We start from the raw sequence: 18,104 nt of genomic DNA on the forward strand, positions 1-18,104 counted from the left end.
TGAATGTTAAAATATCGATTAAAACATTATTATTTCCCCCACAATCCTTCTTATTCCTCTTGTCCATGCAGAAAATCTTTAAAATGCAACTCTAGTCTATAATCTATAGCATAGCTATTCTGTATTCATAATAGAAGAATACTTAATTATTAATCCAGCATAAACGATGTTGTAAATTTCTATTCGTCCTGTTTCACCAACCATACAGTGAACAACAGATTACTGTTGGAAACATCTAAAACAATATAAAATGGCATTGTTTAAGAGCCCATAATAACAGTGTATCCAAATTAAACGAAACCAAAGGGACTAACAGAAGATAATTCAGAGTACCAAATCAGTAAGGTTCGAGTGGCAAAACTACGCCAAGCAAAAGCCAAAACGACAATAGAAGATGACTGAGAAAACGTTTTTATGGTACCACACAAGGAGTAACTTAGTCGAACAAGCTAAAACCCATGTCATCATCAGATTCCTCAGCAGGTTCCTCTTTCTTCTCTTCAGCAGGCGCTGGTGCAGCTGCAGCAGCAGACTCAACAGCAGCCACAGGAGCAGCAGCAACAGCGAATTTGCTAGGATCCTGTAGCAATTACAAGATTAAGAATTGTATCAGTTTATTCCGAGAAAAAAAACATGCAAGAAATAGAACAAGAATGACAAAGTCTACCTTCAGAAATTCCTTCACTTTCTCAGCCTGTGGGAATGTGTACTCAGTTGCTATTGCAACAGCAAGTACATTCTTGTATGCATTGATGAACATGTGGGGAGCTGCTGCAAGTGTTGGGTAGGAGATGGCCAGAGACAGTGAAGTAACCATGGAGATACCAGCTGCTAGCTTCTCAATGAGGTCATCCTCAGTAAGATCCAGTACCTCAGGGCTGAATACAGACCCATCTTCATACACAGAAAGAATAACAAGACCGTATGAAAAGGGCCTAATTCCTAGCTTTGCAAGGAGAGCAGCCTCAGAAGAGCCCACTTTGTCACCCTTCTTAATCAGCTCAACTGGGGTGATGATTTCCACAGTACCCTTGTTAATTTTGGTAGGAATATTGAGCACCTGCCCATGAACAAACGAGGGTTAAAGATGAACCCACCAAGAATATGATTGTCCCATACAAGGCATAAATCTCATTAACCTGGAAGAAAGATGTCTGGGAAGGGTCCAGTCCAGTATTTCCAGGAGGAACAATAACATCAATTGGTGCTACAAGTCCAACACGAGCAGGAGCTCCCACCTGCATAGATAGATATACAGAATTAGAAGCATTGATACGTAATAATACATTTTTTCTTTCCTGAGACAATTGCCAAACCATATCTAACGTAGTAAATAATAGATGAATCAAACTAGTGTAAGTACAAAAGAAGCATAGGAGCATTGTACTTAACATCAAGTAAGCGCAAAAGAGCATTCTAATTGACATCAACAACCTAGAAATTTGTTGGTTTGGTCAAGTTCCTATTATTTAGAAGTCAAGCTCAAGTTCCTATTATTTAGAAATCAAGCTCTATATTAAACCTTTTGAGTTGGCAGTCAAGATTCAAGCACATACCAAGAAAGATTAGACTATTTCCACCTAAATCAATACAATATAGCACAGCCAAAAGTATTCATTTTATGAAAAAAAAATCAGTAAGGATGGAAAGAATAAACCAATTCTTTCACAAGGTAAGCAACCATGGCATTAGTTTGAATGCTATGGCAAGTTCATTATAGTTTGAAGTTAGCCAAATCACAAGACCAGCTCAACAGTATCAAATAATATAATAGATTAAACAATTTATTTCAATCCATCAGTTGAGTATAAGAATGATAGCATGTGAATGAGAAATTTAGGTATTAAAGAAATTATTAGCGCGCACACATGAATAAAAGAACTTTTTTGCACCGTAACCAGAAATAGTGCAAACCATATTGAATCACACCAGCTAAAAGTTTCAGAAGCAGAAACCATTTAAATTACATTCTAAGAATGAAATACTCTATTGGGCATGTGAGCAACATCACATGACTCTAATCATGATATTGTTTGCGCGGAAACAAAAAGAAAATGATTAAATTCGTAACAAACAATAGATATTAATAGGCAAAAGTGGCATCGGAGTAGTAAATCTGCAAATGTAAAATCAATGAATCGCCTAGTAACAAAAAATATTTTTTGACTATCAAATCAGATGTTGAAAACAAACAAGTGTTCAATAATTCGTTCATACCTTGTACTTGGCAACCTCTTCACTGACTTCCTTGAGATCTCCCTTTGTAAATATCAGGCCAACGTTTCCCTAAGTTACACGTGGGGCGAGAAAAGAATTAAGTTTCATACTCACAGAAAGAAGAAATTTTAGAGATCTCAAAATAGTCATTTTTTTTACGAAAAGGGCGTCAAACTAAAGCATTTTTGCAGCACAAACAGAAGGAGCAAGGCAAGGAAACCCACAACAAGGAGAGGGAGCAGGTTGAGGTAGTTGTTGTTGCCAGTTTTCTCAGCATGAATCTTGATGCAGCGGCGGATAAGCGTATTTTTCCCCATTAGAACAACGGAATCGCCACGGAGACCCGAGCGGATGTTCTGCAGCTGGTTGGAGCCAACATTATCAGCGGCAGCAATGAGCACCTTGCTATACTCATCGAGAAGCGCGCAGAGCTTCTTGTCGTACAAGACCTTCTTCTCGGACTTCGACAGCTTCACCACCATTTTGCCTTGCTTGTTCGACTCCGAACCGAATCGAGCGAGAATAATCTACAACAAAGACCTCCTTCGAGGGCCAAGACGAGCACAAAGCCACGTCAAGGCGGACGGGGAGTCGAGCACCCTGTCTCTTTAACCTCTGTGAGAGAGGAGAAGAGAGGAAGACGAGAAGACCACAAAACCCTAGAAACAGAGCTAACGGCGGCTAGGTAAAAAAACCCTAGAAGCCTTGGGCGGCCTTTTATAGACGGGAAAGAAGCAGGATAAGAAATGTCAACGTGGGAGGATCCAGATCAATCCATTCCATTCTCTATCAGGTCCACTGGACCGGACCGGACCGGACTGAACCGAACCGGATCAGTACGACCCTTACAGTCTGTTTGGATCGGGTGAGGGACGGTTCATTAATGGAAGGGGAAGGGAGGGGAAGGGAGGGAAAGGGAAGGGAAGGGAGGAGAAGAAAAGTAACTTTGTTTGGGAGGAAAGGAAGGTCCAAAGGGAAGGGAATGAGAGTTAAAGATATAAAATGCCAAATATCTCCTCGATTCCATCTCCTTCCTTCCTCCTCGTCTTCGACCTCCGCCGTCCCGCAGCCGCCTCTTCCCCTCCGCCGCACCAGCGGATTCCCTCGCCGCCAGCGGATTCCCTCGCCGCCGCCGTCCCGCAGCCGCGCCAGCGCCAGCGGATTCCCCTCCGCCGCGCCAGCGGTCGTCCTCGAGCCCCGCCGTCGGTGGCCGGTTGCTAGTGGCCTCGCACCTCCGATCTCGCAGTGCCGGTGATCCGCCTTTCCGACGGAGACCGATCCCTCCCGCAGGTCAGTTGCCCCCTCCTCTCGCGACCTTTGATCTCGCAGGCTGATCCTCTGCTTCCATATCGCGCAGGCCGGCCACAGCATCCAGTTTCCCCAGTCCAGCAGCCTTCTCCAGTCCAGCAGCCTCCTACTCTCGCGACGGGGCGACGAGAGCGAAGCCGATCAGTTTCCCCAGTCCAGCAGCCTCCTACTCTCGCGACGGGGGACGCATCCACGACGACGTAGCTCTTGAACACCATAGAAACGAAGAAGAGAATGGGTAAAATTGGAATAAATGTATTTCCCCTTCCTTACACCCCGATTTGGGGTGTAAGAAAATCTACGTATTCATAAGCACGGAAGGGGAAGCTTTCCCCTTCTTTCCCCTTCCCTTCCTTATCTCACCGCATCCCAAACACAGGAAAAATTTTTTTTCCCCCTCCCTTACCTTTCCCTCCCTTTCCCTCACCTCCTCCCAAACAGAGTGTTAAGGCCTTAACTCTCAGGACGTGGTTCAAAGGAGACTGCCGCGTCGAGAACCAAAAGAAACTCCCTGCGTTATCAGTTTATTAACGTGATCTTCAGTTTCTGCAGAGATTTTAATTGCTGCTGGAGATGGGAGGAGTTACTCACTGAAAAAATTATTATTAATCTTGAAAGTTTCGATCTGCTCGATGCCAAGTTTCTTTGATCTGCAAATTAATTAATCACTTGCTCTCAAATCTGCAATGGTTTCCACCCGTCCACGCATGAAGTCCGCCGTCTTCTCCCTCTTCCTCTGCCTCTCCTTGGTCGTCGTCGCCGTCGACGCCTCCCGCAGAGGAAACAAGAATAACGTGATCGACAGGTGCTGGCGGCGCAACCCGAGGTGGGCCGCGCATCGACAGCGACTCGCCATGTGCTCGGTGGGCTTCGCCGGCAAGATGACCATGAACAGAGGGCGCGGCGTGAGCAGCTACGTGGTCACGGACTCTAGCGACGACCCCGTTCGGCCTCGCCCCGGGACGCTGCGCTACGGCGCGACGGTGCTCCAGGGCAAGGTGTGGATCACCTTCGCGCGAGACATGCAGATCCGCCTCGTGCGCCCGCTCGTCGTCAAGAGCTTCACCGCCATCGACGGCCGCGGCGCCGACGTCCACATCGTCAACGGCGCCGGCTTCTTGCTTTATAAGGTACGCATGCACGTTCGCTCATGTGCAGTTCGATCATAACCAATATTTTATCGATTCATTTGCAGGTGCAGAACGTGATCATCCACGGGCTGCAGTTCCACCACCTGCGGTCGCAGGCGCGGGGGCCGATCATCGACCCGTACGGGAAGCTATCGCACGCCGGCAGCGAGGACGGCGACGCCATCAGGGTGGTGACGGCCTCCAAGGTGTGGATCGACCACAACACGCTGCACTCGTGCGAGGACGGTCTCATCGACGTCACCCGCGGCTCCACCGACATCACCATCTCCAACAACTGGTTCCACCACCACGACAAGGTTATGCTCCTCGGTCACAGAGACGGCTACATCCGCGACAAGGCCATGCGCGTCACCGTCGCCTTCAATCGCTTCGGCCCCGCCTGCAGCCAGCGCATGCCCAGGTGATCCATCGCCCATTAATAATATATATATATATACATCATCGATGCATGGAATTAGTATATGAATCAATCAGGGTGAGGTACGGATACGCGCACGTGGTGAACAACTTGTACGACGGGTGGAAAGAGTACGCCATCGGAGGAAGCGTCGGGCCGACCATCATGAGCGAAGGGAATCTGTTCGTGGCGTCGAAGCAAAAGGAGGTGACGAGGCGGATGCCTGCCCGCAAAGGCAAAGCGCTGGCCAAGTCGTGGAATTTGCGTTCCGAGCACGACGCCTTCGAGAACGGGGCCTTCTTCAGGAAGTCCGGAGCCCCCGTGGCGAGTCCCCGGTACGATGCGCACCAGAGGTTTACGGCGGCGAGGCCAGGTGCTGTGAGGGCGCTGACGAGGAACGCCGGCGCACTACGCTGCAGCACGAAGGCTCGATGTTAGCAGAACTAATCTTGCAAGACTTGACGTTTGATTCGATCAAAAAGGTTCAGTGGAGAAGATTAAAATGTTAAATCAGATTCATATGCATCAAATTTGTATAGAATAGAAGCTCTTCGAAATTTGCATAAAACTGAAGCAGATACACATTTTAACTCCTATGCGATTGAACGCTTAAATTATCAAAACATGATCTACAAGCAAGGAAGCAGTTACCTTGATAGTTGGAGCTAGTTTCAAAATGATATAGCTATCTGTATAAGACCACAGACATCAGGTAAGTTTGATGACGGCAAATTCAGGGCAAATTCAGGGCGAAAGAAATAACAGGCTTTGAAAGATTGCACTTGAAACAATTTAGTTGCACATCAATGAACATTGAGATGCGACAATATCAGTATGCTAGGCATGTAACTAAAATGGCCCAGCAAACGGACTTGACTCACAGACAAGTCGCCTGACCGAAGGAACTGTAGAGACTTAGGGCAATACATAGCTTAACCATTGTGGGTGGATTAACCACTGACTCGAGCAGGATAATCACAACATTCATAAGCAGCTCTGCAGTTTAAGAAGTTGACTTCCAGTGATTTAGAAGATTCAATTTTCTTCACTCGCCAATCTTTTGGAGCTCATTCGAATAGTCGTTTCAAACGGGGACATTTTGCAGGAAGTAATTGCTTCTCCAACTCATGATGTTACATAGCCCAGTCTTCATCACTGTCGTCCTGGAGAAGGAGGCAGCATGTTAAGGAAAATTGTATTTCAGAAGCTAAAACTTTATTATGAATATACCAGACCAGACAAAAAAAAAAAAGAGAGGATACATGTAGCATCAGATGTGGGGAAAAAAATCACAAAACAACCTCTTTGTACTAAACATCAAAAAGTTCCAACCAAACAGGTTTAGTCAGAAATACATAGGCAGTAGTTTGGATATCTCATGCGGTAAAGATGCTTTCATCAGCAATTGAAGTCTAAGATGCTCTTGTTTTGCAGATCACTATCTTTCATGAGACAAGAAATGATTGGATTTAACCCTTGGACGCTAACAAATTAAATCACTGATATAATTATCTAAAAGCAAGGATTTTCTTATATCAACTTGGCGTGCAACAAAGGTCTAGCCAACAACAACTATGCTGCTAAGTCCCTTGCAATTTCCCATCGTAACAAATATCTTAAGTTTTCGTACAAGAATTGCATTTAGAGCTATAGTTAGAGAAAAATAATTAATTGCAATTAGAATAGATACTAACCTTGTCGAATAATCTTCCTCAAGTTAATGATGGCAAAACAAACCCACAGGCAATGATTTTTTAGGTAACTTCAATTCTTACATTAGTTACTTGTGGTTCTGTACGACTAATAAACAGAGAAGACAATACGTTCAACAATTCTATGGTTTACCTTAGAGTCACTTGAGATGTCTTCAGGCTCCACAGGCACCTACAATATATCCCAACACAAAAACACTAAACTCGACAGCTAAAAAGTATGTTGTTGAATGTTTCAGGCCATTTCACAAACCATTTTTTTCTGTAAGATGTAAACTATAAAAAAAAAGAATGAAAAAAAGAAGATGAATTTTCCTAAGCTTACAAAAGAAATTCAGAATTTGCATTATATAAATTCCTATAAAATTTGTAAATTATAGTGTATATATCAGAATTCAGTTTGCAGCCCCTTCTTGTGAAATCAATCATGCACCAATATCAAGCCACAACGATAGTCATATGATAAGGAAGCAAGAAAGTTCTAGTAGGATAGAAGAAATCAGCTATGACTAGCAATAAATCTGTATAGAGTATTACTGTGTAGTTTAATGAAATAGTTCATTATTTTCAATGTTTTTAACTCATGATTTTTACCAGTTCCCAAGTTGCATACCTTCCTTTTTACATGTTTTCTCTCAAGAAATTCAGTATCTAATGGCATACAGGGAAAAAGACCTTTTTCAGTACAGCTTTTGCAAGTTCTATCATCGAGCAATTTGTAAAATATCAATATTTCTTAATTCTGTTGACCTTGACCTTGCCCCAGTTCTGATGATATGCTCGATCTAAAACTAACTGTATCATCCTATTCAATCTCAATCTCAGCTCTAAGACTATTGTTCCTGACATTTTTTTAGGATGATCCATCGCATTGAAATTATTTGGTACTGAAATTAGCTGTGGGTCAGTATATCAACAACAGTCCAAGAATAAGCAAGCAAACACAGACCAATTTCAGCATGTCTGTGTAAAGCAAATGCTAGCCTGGTGGGAGCCAATTTGGATAAGATGAATTATAGGTTCAGTAAGTGCATCAAACTTTCCTATAAAAATGTCTAACTAATGACTAAACACATATATGGCAAACAATACAAGATAATGGTCAATAGCCAGCTCCATTCTCAAAGTATATTAGAATAGTTTCAGCTATCAATGTTACATCTCTAGAGAAAGATTTGGCACTTATTCATTCCTTTAAGAAGCATTTACCTGCAAACTTGAATTCTGTTTCCCTGCATTTTAAACGATCCAGATGTTAGTTTAGCGCAAACAAAAACTGCAAAAATTAACAATTCAATAATATTGATTTCTGTTAATTTATACGAATTGATTTCCTAAAAAGAAAACACCTTTATTTTTTTTTATAAGAAAATGACCTCTACAATTACATTTCCCAAATTATTATCATGATCGTTATCTAAATTTCAGAAACTATTAGCCAAGCAACTGGAACATGTAGACAGGAGAATAACAAGAAAATAGATAGACGTGATACTGACCACTCTTTTTGCCACCAGGCTTTGCCTCTTTTTTATCAGCCCCCTTTGCCTATAAAGCATGCATTATTTGTACAATTTAGAAGGTTCATAAAAGTTAACCTTTCTGTCTAAACAAGTTACTGATATGCAACCAGGGTAAATTCTGATGAAGGGCATACTTCGTCTTTTTCAGTTGATTTCTTTGAAGCTGATGTTTGTCTACCACTGCCAGGCCCTGGAAGTTAGATTTGGTTACAAGGGAAATACATAGGCAACAAATTGTGTAAACATTACTGAGTACAATTCAGTCTTATTAACCACAGGAATGAAAAAGAAATCAAGGTTCAAACCTTTAGATCCAGGAGAAGTATTTGAATTGCGTTTGGGTTTCTGAAATGTGAAAGACATGGAATAAGACAAATTTGGAGAATGTCAGATATTTTTAGATCAAAGAAAACAATATCATAAAAAATCTATAATATTGAATGTAAATTCCTTTCAGTTGTCATATGTCATGCCAAAAGAACAGCCAATAGAATAAGATGTACTGACAAGTTTCGTATCAAAAAATTAAACAGTTATAAATACAGAATTTAAAACTAACCAATACTATTAGATATATTGCTGAGTGCCAACAATTAATAGCAAGCCGCTACATATGGACTTTGGTAGGTCTACTAATGAACCTAACCACTCATGAGTTGTTCTATGTCATGCCAAAAGAACAGCCGATAGAATAAGATGTACTGACAAGTTTCATATCAAAAAATTAAACAATTATAAATACAGAACTTAAAACTAACCAATACTATTAGATATATTGCTGAGTGCCAACAATTAATAGCAAGCCGCTACATATGGACTTTGGTAGGTCTACTAATGAGCCTAACCACTCATGAGCTACTCAGAATTCAACTCAATCAAAGTTCATTTGAGATCAACTGGACAAATTTAAGCGTCAAATTAAGCTTTGAATTTAAGCTTGAAATTATGAATGCAGCAACTTCCAATAATGCAACCCTGGCTCACTTAAGTTCGTGAAGAATATTTGAATTTGTCAACAAAATTGTTTATAATCTTGCAGAAATATTAATAACAACAAAATAATTAATAAGCTTGTCGCCAAATTATGTAATCACATAAGCATGGGAATTCTAAATTTGTAAATAACCAAGATTATAAGATCATGCAACGGGCCATTTGTAGGCTCAAAAACAAAGTAATGCATGCATTATAATCATATATAGTAATTTTGATACACTAGTACAATTATGGAATATAAAAATGGATACCAGCTTCAATTGATTATTAACTTGGTTCCATAAAAGTTGAATAAATTGATTGATCTTAAACAATCTTGAGTACTAAGCTTGCTTAGATACAAAACAAGCATAGCTTGGAATGAGCTCTAATACTATTCATATCAAGCTTAGAGAGACTTGATAACCTAAGCTCGAGCTTGAATTTTGTAGTTATGCATGTGTGCTCAAACTCAAGATCAAGCTAGTTTCTTGACCCATGCTTGAGCAAAGAAATGTTGGGACTTCCCCAGCTCATTTGTATTCTTACCTCGGTTTTACATGAGGTTGATATGTAATGGAGCATGGCCATTGAGCCTCTCCAAATAAATGAATATCCATGGATGTTCACTAATTCTGTAATACAATGGGAGCGCTAATTAGTTCGAGTTCTTCCTTGTATGCCTTTTCTTCACATTTGCTTGATTAATTTATATCAGAAGGCATTCATTCAAATGGGTAAGTGCAGAAGGGTAGAAACAAGTGGGTCTATATCAATGGGACATGTTATTTTGATTACCTTAATTATTTAAAATAGAGAAATCTTTTATCTTAATCATTTTAACTCCAGTTAATTCCATTTGACTAAAAGTGGAAGTTATCAGCCAGTGGAACCTATTTTCCTCATTTAATCATTTACACATAGTACACTAATTGCTTGTAGTAACTATTTTGATTTTATTTCTCCTAGTAATCCCTCACACTGATTTTCCCAGTCTCTTTTTGGCTACAATAATTCTTAAGTTGTAGATTGGTTACTACTACATCAAGACTGCTACAAAAATTTCTTTTGGCCTAAGGGGTATATTACAGCTGGGCAACATTTCAAAAGCTACAATTAATTTGGCAACCAACTTTTGTCCTATGAATGACATATTTGCACTCTCTCGGTGTTGAAAAAGAGATCCATGGTATATAAACTCCTGACTTTCCTACTTATCCAACTAATAAGAATGAAATTGTGAATGTGATATTTGCAACTTTGAGAGAATTCTATGCAGAAGAGATACACATGAAAATATCTTTGATGCCCATTTTATCAACACCCTTTTATTTTTTAAAAAAAAACTTGCACATAAGTCTCTCATGTGAATATGTAGTAACAGACTGCATGATATCCATTTATGGTACATAAGGCTCATATCATGTTCAAGTCAATATTGATTAGTTTAATGTTGATTAGATTAAACCAAAATTTGTCGAACAGAGAGACAAACTAAAAGCAAGCTTTAATGTATTACTTAGCTCAACAAATAGATCTTTTGTTACATCGACAGTGACAATTGATTAACATGCACTGCTATTCGTTGTGTTTTGTGTCATACGTATTAGGTTCATATTGAAAATATTTGTATGAATTGGGGATTAGTTAGGAAGATTAAATTAATTATTAAGTAACAAATGTAAAGTTAGGTTACAATGATTGCTTAGGTTGATTAAGTTTATAAATGTTTTAGTAGATGCAAACTCATTTTTTTTAGCACAAAGACATGTTTCAATATTTTTTGATAAAACAATAAGAGTGAAAAAGATCATTCACCCCATTCCTTCATAAGCAAGAAGAAAGATTACAACCCAGTACACCCCATACAATGTATATTATATAGTAGATGTAAACTCATTTTTTTTACACAGACTTTATTCAATATTTTTCGGCAAATTATTAAATATATCATGAATTTTAAACAATTTAACAAATCCATCGCGTTAATAAACCTATCATGAACTTTTCAGAGTCATATATTATTGTGTAATTGCATTACAACCCAACTCATCACTCACAATATCAAGGCTGCCTAGACATTAGTCAATATAACTAGTGTTTTTCTTAGTAAAAAAATGTCCTGGAAATACAATTGCAAATGCATTAAAAAATGGTTCACTTATATTTGTCTGCATACACTTTTTGAAATCTTTATCATACAGGAATAATGCTATCACATCTATCCAAATACCATAAGTCATAAGTTTGCTGCCTGTTTATTTGAAATTATCAAATGCTGTTGTAACAATGTGCCCATTGCTCCCTTGACAGAGAAAAACAAGAGAGGAAACAATAAGCATACTCATAAACATGCAGGGAGAAATAAATTATTAACATGCTTGACCAAAGAACATTAGAGTATTTGTACTCAATATAAAGCAGATGGAGATAGCACCATTAAGGACAAATAAAGTATTAACATGTTTGATCAAAGAACATCAAAGAGAATCTGTATTCAATATAAATGAAGATAACACCACTAACCTCATCATCAACTTTCTCAAATACATTAGATAAAGTAGCCTGAACCAGCGTGCCTTTTTTGTTGACGGCATTTCCTTTGGACCCTTTAGATGATGCAGCTTTCTTTACTTTCTCAGTTGAACATACTTTTCTGTCAACAAGCTCACTTGTTGAAGCTACATCACTAAAATCTATTGGACATGATTTCTCCATCTGTCAAAGTAGTTCCACATATAAACAACAAAATGCAGCATAAAAATTGCTAATCAGCAGTTATTCCTGATTATACTTTATGCAATCAAATATAAATTACAATAAGTCAATCGAATGAAGGTGCATAAGTATAGTTGATTTTATTTATAGAATTACCTTCTCATCAATAATTTCAGGTACCTCCACATCATTATAAGCAGAATCATCTTCAGAATATTCTGCATAACTAAGGAAAATAACTTATAAATACCAATTCATGATTTACAACAACCACAAGCATAAGTGCTTTTGTGTTACATAGCTCTCTTCAGTATTCAGATGCCAGTATGCAAGCAATATAAGGCATCAGCTAACAAGGGTAAACCAAGAATCAACAAAAATGCAATTGCCACTAACACACATAATCAAGTAGCCACTGCCAAGTGGCAATTACATGTTAAAGACATTTTTCTTCATTTGTTTTGTAAGAAAAGTATGTCAAAGCCATTGCTCCATTTGTAAGTTTCTTTTTTGTTTGAACTATCGAAGTTACCTCAGTAACAATGAGCTTTTGCAAACCAAACTCAAAGACTTCAAAATCCTAGGTTACCAGTTGAAAACAAAAAGCTACTTAAGATTTTAATATCGTCGTTTGGTGTGTGAATACCAAAAAATTTTCAAGAAAAGGTTTGCAAGGAACACTGGTAAGTATGCAGAACAGTAAAAAAATAATTCAGATAATTGACAAAGCATGAAGCAATTCATGAAAATAAATAATAACCTAATCCTGCTGATTGAAATGCAACTAACAATATGTCTCTATTTGAAAGTTCACTCAAGACCATTTGGCAACACATGAAAGCGCCACAAGCATAGTAATGCCACCTTCATTTGGTAGGAAACCAAAGAATGAAACTGTACCTCAGTTTAAGGTTGCTGCTGTATATCACCTACAGAAACCAAGGTCAAAACTAGGAGCGGTTCTCCTTGGAGTAAAGTTTGAGAACTTTTGAGTGCAGTCAAATAACAATTACATAACAAATTCATGAAAAGAAAATATGATAGCTAATAGTTCAAAAAAAAAATCCTGCCAAACATTTATCATGATACACTTCATCAACAGTTGAATCTGTTTCAATGCTACTAACAGTATTGCACAATCAATGCAGACAAAGAACATACCTTCTCTTTTTCCCAGAATTTCTAGTTGATTGTCGAACTGGCGTTGCTTCACCCACATTCTTTGTTCCTTGTTCCATCATATTGTCAGAATCATCTGGTAATGTATCCTCAGATTCAGTTTTAGAAGAAAGTGGGTCTCTTTTGTTGTTTGCAGGCGTATTTCCACCTAGTTGTTCCTCAGCAGGGGACCCAGCACCTCCCTTAAAGTCATAATCTACAGGGACTTTATCTGGCTGTCTCAAGATGCACGACAAAAATTTCAGAACCATAAAAATACAAAAATACAGAAGAAAAAAGAAGTACAAAACAGAAATACTCTATGAGATCAACCTCACTAATACATTTAGGCAACTCCAACTGGAGTTCTTGTGGATTTTCCTCCTTTTGGCCAATCCACCATGCATCAGAAAACACAATCTGCTAACACACAAACTAGTTAAGCACCTTCAAAACTAGAGAAAAAAAGACACTTTCATTTTAGAAGAGAAACAATCTTGAAGAGCAAAGTATGGAATGTTAATGATGCCAAAGTTTACATAAAGTCTAAGGATGAGTTCATATGGATAAGAGCAAAGAAGATAAGTTCCTGTAGTAAAATTTCTTTTCATCAAGCTTTCTCTGCATGGTAATAAGCAATAGCTGCTAAGTTAGATTCCTCAGAAATACACGAGAGAAATATTCTACTGAAAATGTTAAGTTAACAGATACTTCATGAAGGTGAGTTAATTGGTTGTTCTTCACACAAGTATTATTAAAAGGCATCTAGACAAGTGCCTCGGGCAAGATAATCAAGTCAAGGTTCAAACAGCCCAAATATCTTTTGGGAACATTTTGCCTCGAGTGTCATCAGGCACCACCACTGAAGTTAAGGTGCTAGAAAAAGCAAGAACCCTCCTAGATGTTTACACTTTATCTGTGATTTTTAGTATTTTCGTATACCCTCTTACACAAAACAAATAAAAGATCCAATTGAACAAAGGTACTCATTTTGAGAGCACAAAGATTTTGAGTATCATTCTACTTCGGCAATCACATCTCTAGATGTTCACCGTCGGCCTGTGAATTTGTCCTCTATCAAATACGAATTATATCACACTTTCTAGTTTGCAGTGAAACACATGCCAAGTTTAACATTTCGTGAAGCATAGAATGATGTTTCAGAAATAAGGACTTAAAACATAAATATAACTAATACACGAGCTTGACATCCTTTATTTCCCTGTATAAGTAAATGGTTCAAATATTTTTTTGGCAACTAATCCTCATATACTCACACTTCAGGACTAAAATTGCACTGAGCTAAAGGGAAAAAAAACAAATCATTAAGTTGACCATGAGCAACTTGAGAGAGAAGAAAGGGATTTTAAGCAAACCATGCTTTCAAAGACATCTTCGCACATAACACCCTTGGACGACTTGGTCAGCTGCAGAGTTAGGTACTTGTTCTTGGGATAAACATGCGTTCCAAAAAGCTTCATCCTTCCCTGGCAACTCATCCCCAAAAGAAAGAAGATTAAATGCACCAAAACATGGAATCCAAGGGACTATACGAACACACTCTAGATATAAGAGACTAAGACCTGGGGGAACTCGAGATAGAGGATCGGGTTCTTAGACCCAAGGTCCGAGAGCTCGCCGATCCGGCCGGAGGATAGAGGCGCCAGCAGTCCAGGGAAGGAGAAGAGATACCGGCTCTTTCTCTGGCCACGCTTGACGATGTCGCGGCCCTGGAGCCTGACGACAGCCTTCGAGGGTTCGAGGGGGGCGGAAGGCTGCGAGGAGGTACGTCGTAGGAGCTTCCGAGAAAAAGCAAGCGATCTCAGACGCCGCCGCTCTTCCGTCTCCGGGTCCGCCGGGCGGCCGTCATCGTCGTCGGCGATTCCCTTCTTTCTCCTCGCCATAGCGGAGTACAGTGGGCCGAGACTGGGAGAGCAAGTGAGCTTTAAAAGGCCCGTCTAGGTTTGCTGAGTGGCGCCCACCTGATTTCGGATGCCTTTTCTTTGACCCAAAACGAAGCAGAGAGCAGGAAGCGAGCCGGTTCCTTGATTACTTGGAGGGAAACTAGGAAAGAAAGTAGAAAACATGTTGTTTATCAGATGTAAAATAATCTGAATGTTAAATTTATACAGATTGATTAACATTCCTTTTTCCTCATATCTCTCGAATTTTAAAGAGTATTTTTTTGTGATAACAATAAAAAAAATACATTTGATTTTATATATACTACTTTCTCAAACTTTTTTTTTTTTACATTCATCTAATTTTCTTTAACTTAAAAGAGTGTTTTTCCCTTTTTTTTAAAAAAATTCAATTATGTAGATATCCATTGAATCCGCTGGTGCTTATGCAGAAAGCATTTCTTTGTTTTTTAGTGATCTCGGTATTCAACTGAAGAGGAATCTTAACATAATAGTAAATTATTATCGTATGATTTAAAGATTATGAATTAAAATTTTAAAAATAATCACTTATAAAGTAAAATAAAAATATATATAATAAATTTTTTACAGAGTAAGAGTTTTATACATCGAACTTTTCTTTTAGTCTAAGTATTTTATTATTCAAATCAATTAATTTTAATTGAAGATGATCAATTTTATCTCATAAAAATTTCTCATTAATTATTAAGGTAAATAAAAAGGTACATGAATATGTGCTTCAGTTCTCAAAGTTGTTTAGGTCAATTTTTAAGATTATTTTTTATTTAAAAAATTAATTCGTAATGCATCTTAAATTTGACTCATAAATATTTAATTAACCGTTGATTTTATCGTTGCACCAAAATCTGGGAAAAAAACATGCATTTCTGTTGCCAAACAGTTTGATCTTCCACGTGATTGATCAAGGTCAGTTGTCATTATCAAAAAAAATCCGCAACGTACGTCGTTATAATGCCATGGGCTCCTATGCCACGTGGTAGTCGATCAGATGATCGACTACCACTATGAAAAATAAAAAGAAATTACAATTGATCATGTGACCGATTAACGCATTCATAATTCTGAACGCGAGATTCAATCTTTATCCGCTCCTCCAAATCCTGCTTCATTAATCTGCACATGCTGTTAACGCACGAGTTGTCATGGTCAATTTAAAGTCCTAACAATAAGCACATAATTAAATAAAGTTGTATGATGCTCATCGCAACCATTGATACTTGACGAAAAGGCTGCTGTATATCTCACTGATTAAATTAGCAGAGGAACAGCTCACCGTTGACATGCTCTCAGTCTCGGCCAACAGGCGAGAGAAACACGCATTCCACGAGTAGTCGTTCATGTATTCGGCGACAGCAAGCATATACACAGTCATACGTACTCAAAACAAAAGAGGAGGCGAATGATTACCGACAAAAGAAAGATATAAATTCCAGTTGACCAAACAATAACGATTAACAACTTGAGTTCTCTGCAGCAGCAGCAGCAGTTTCTATTTTATTGCCGTGACAGAAAGGGAACTCAAGAAGAAAGAAAGGCTCTCGTAACATAACAACCTGGATTCCAGAGGTACATCATTATCTCTACTTGCTTGTTCATTCCGTCCATGTGCTCGCCAAGTGCTCATCGCTAATCATCACAGTCCTTCAATTATATACAGAAGCTCTTTAATTTGTCATTGCCTGTACCACGAGACCACACCAAGTCAAGGGATTAAGGTGGGCTGTTCCCTGAGAGAGAGCGTAGGCAGAGCTTGCGAGGAAGCATTCATGGGGTGCAGGGCTCGCGAGAAGCCGAAGGTGAACTGTAAGAAAGGGCTGTGGTCGCCTGACGAGGACCAAAGGCTCAGGGATTATGTGCTTAGCCACGGCCTCAGCTGCTGGAGTGCAATCCCTGCCAAAGCTGGTGATGACTTAGCTTCTTCATGAATCATGCTGTCCCTCTATTTGTTATTCATTTGCTCGATCGTTGCCTGTGTCTGGTAGGTTTGCAACGCGATGGGAAGAGTTGCAGGTTGAGGTGGATCAATTATCTGAGGCCAGGCTTGAAACGTGGCAATTTTGCTACAGAAGAGGAGGAAACGATCATGAAACTTCAAGCCCAGTTGGGAAACAAGTAAGCATTCTTTTATCGCACTGTGCCAATTGAGGATCACAATTTCAGAACAGAAGTTAACATATTTGTTGCTTAATCGTTCAGGTGGTCACAGATAGCAATGCATCTCCCTGGAAGAACTGATAACGAAGTAAAAAACTACTGGAATTCGCATCTGAAAAAGAAAGTTTTACTGAAGTCTCAGAAACCTGAAACTCCTGCTTGTGCGAGCTCCTCCTCTCCAGACTGCACCAACCAAAGACCAGTACTGAAGTATGAAGGCTCATATGGGCAGACTCCTTCCATTGCAGGTCATGCTGACCTGAGTCGATCTGTCGATCCATGTGAAGCTGCAGAGTATGCCTTGCCCAGAGTCTTCTTCGGCGACTGGTGCTTTTTAAATTTGGATCATGACGGGGGTGAAGGCCTGTTTAGCTTGCAGGACTCCAGTTCCCAGGCAGGGATTTATGAGTCAGGATCAAAACCAGCAGTAACAGAAGTTGATGATGGGGTGGTTGAAGGATTTGGAGCACAGCACAAGGGAATGAATCAGATTCAAGATATGATGTTTGATGCATTGTTCCCTGGTATAGTTTATGAAAGGATGGATACTGGAAGAGGGTTTTAGTGCTCTATCTTGGGCACTCTTTTGTGATATTTCTTGTTGTAATTTATTGTTCATACAAGTTTCATTACAAAGGATTGGATGTTATTGTGCTAACTATACCCACTATCAATTGCTAGCTGCATATTCCCAAATCAAATGAACTAAAAAGAAAAGAAAATATGATTTGAGAGACTATTCTTGAAAGTTTCACCATTATCGAGCTTTAAACAAAATCTACTTGATTCAGCCTTCGTCACCGAAAAAACGCGTCCGACACACGTTGCTGGGCGTGGACCAGCCCAAA

General features: G+C 39.3%; 4 protein-coding genes across 5 annotated transcripts; 2 read left to right on the plus strand and 2 right to left on the minus strand.

The window, feature by feature from the left end:
• Window positions 1–219: 219 nt before the first annotated feature.
• LOC141838044 (large ribosomal subunit protein uL10) lies at window positions 220–2,914 on the minus strand. The gene is made up of 5 exons (XM_074725431.1): window positions 2,442–2,914; window positions 2,218–2,286; window positions 1,140–1,238; window positions 668–1,060; window positions 220–580 (listed from the first exon to the last, which is right to left on the minus strand). Exons 1-5 carry the CDS (start codon window positions 2,697–2,699, stop codon window positions 437–439), a joined length of 963 nt encoding a protein of 320 aa, XP_074581532.1. The 5' UTR covers window positions 2,700–2,914; the 3' UTR covers window positions 220–436.
• Window positions 2,915–4,391: 1,477 nt separating this feature from the next.
• LOC141838045 (putative pectate lyase 17) lies at window positions 4,392–5,511 on the plus strand. Its single transcript, XM_074725432.1, has 3 exons — window positions 4,392–4,655; window positions 4,721–5,076; window positions 5,151–5,511. Exons 1-3 carry the CDS (start codon window positions 4,407–4,409, stop codon window positions 5,509–5,511), a joined length of 966 nt encoding a protein of 321 aa, XP_074581533.1. The 5' UTR covers window positions 4,392–4,406.
• Window positions 5,512–5,825: 314 nt separating this feature from the next.
• Window positions 5,826–15,063, minus strand: LOC141836917 (DNA-binding protein RHL1). Of its 2 annotated transcripts, XM_074724389.1 has the most exons (12): window positions 14,743–15,063; window positions 14,536–14,646; window positions 13,493–13,579; window positions 13,163–13,395; window positions 12,158–12,227; window positions 11,810–12,001; window positions 8,614–8,653; window positions 8,443–8,498; window positions 8,285–8,333; window positions 7,995–8,017; window positions 6,919–6,957; window positions 5,826–6,236 (listed from the first exon to the last, which is right to left on the minus strand). In XM_074724389.1, the coding sequence occupies exons 1-12, from the start codon at window positions 15,061–15,063 to the stop codon at window positions 6,207–6,209; spliced, it is 1,251 nt and encodes a 416-aa protein (XP_074580490.1). In that variant the 3' UTR covers window positions 5,826–6,206. The 2 variants fall into 2 exon arrangements, with proteins under 2 accessions (XP_074580490.1, XP_074580489.1); XM_074724388.1 differs by lacking the exons at window positions 5,826–6,236; window positions 6,919–6,957; window positions 7,995–8,017; ... (1 more) ...; window positions 8,443–8,498; window positions 8,614–8,653 and adding an exon at window positions 9,855–9,918.
• A 1,641-nt stretch (window positions 15,064–16,704) lies between these two features.
• On the plus strand, window positions 16,705–17,821 carry LOC141842057 (transcription factor LAF1-like). The gene is made up of 3 exons (XM_074730272.1): window positions 16,705–17,004; window positions 17,085–17,214; window positions 17,299–17,821. The coding sequence occupies exons 1-3, from the start codon at window positions 16,869–16,871 to the stop codon at window positions 17,819–17,821; spliced, it is 789 nt and encodes a 262-aa protein (XP_074586373.1). The 5' UTR covers window positions 16,705–16,868.
• Window positions 17,822–18,104: the final 283 nt, after the last annotated feature.

Source organism: Curcuma longa, chromosome 11, assembly GCF_044706935.1.
Source record: "Curcuma longa cultivar G26 ecotype Majalengka, Jawa Barat chromosome 11, ITB_CL_G26_1.1, whole genome shotgun sequence".
Classification (NCBI taxonomy): domain Eukaryota; kingdom Viridiplantae; phylum Streptophyta; class Magnoliopsida; order Zingiberales; family Zingiberaceae; genus Curcuma; species Curcuma longa.

Excerpts from the sequence above, each read along its gene's own strand:
- LOC141838044 (XM_074725431.1), bottom strand. The coding sequence starts at position 2,699 with ATGGTGGTGAAGCTGTCGAAGTCCGAGAAGAAGGTCTTGTACGACAAG. Across the intron at positions 2,287-2,441 it reads ACCTGCTCCCTCTCCTTGTT|GGAAACGTTGGCCTGATATT; the intron begins GTGGGTTTCCTT and ends CGTGTAACTTAG. Across the intron at positions 581-667 it reads AAGTGAAGGAATTTCTGAAG|GATCCTAGCAAATTCGCTGT; the intron begins GTAGACTTTGTC and ends TAATTGCTACAG.
- LOC141838045 (XM_074725432.1), top strand. The coding sequence starts at position 4,407 with ATGACCATGAACAGAGGGCGCGGCGTGAGCAGCTACGTGGTCACGGAC. Across the intron at positions 4,656-4,720 it reads CCGGCTTCTTGCTTTATAAG|GTGCAGAACGTGATCATCCA; the intron begins GTACGCATGCAC and ends ATTCATTTGCAG. Across the intron at positions 5,077-5,150 it reads TGCAGCCAGCGCATGCCCAG|GGTGAGGTACGGATACGCGC; the intron begins GTGATCCATCGC and ends TGAATCAATCAG.
- LOC141836917 (XM_074724389.1), bottom strand. The coding sequence starts at position 15,063 with ATGGCGAGGAGAAAGAAGGGAATCGCCGACGACGATGACGGCCGCCCG. Across the intron at positions 8,654-11,809 it reads TTGAGAAAGTTGATGATGAG|AAACCCAAACGCAATTCAAA; the intron begins GTTAGTGGTGTT and ends TTCACATTTCAG. Across the intron at positions 6,958-7,994 it reads AACAGAATTCAAGTTTGCAG|GTGCCTGTGGAGCCTGAAGA; the intron begins GTAAATGCTTCT and ends GATATATTGTAG.
- LOC141842057 (XM_074730272.1), top strand. The coding sequence starts at position 16,869 with ATGGGGTGCAGGGCTCGCGAGAAGCCGAAGGTGAACTGTAAGAAAGGG. Across the intron at positions 17,005-17,084 it reads TGCAATCCCTGCCAAAGCTG|GTTTGCAACGCGATGGGAAG; the intron begins GTGATGACTTAG and ends TGTGTCTGGTAG. Across the intron at positions 17,215-17,298 it reads CAAGCCCAGTTGGGAAACAA|GTGGTCACAGATAGCAATGC; the intron begins GTAAGCATTCTT and ends TTAATCGTTCAG.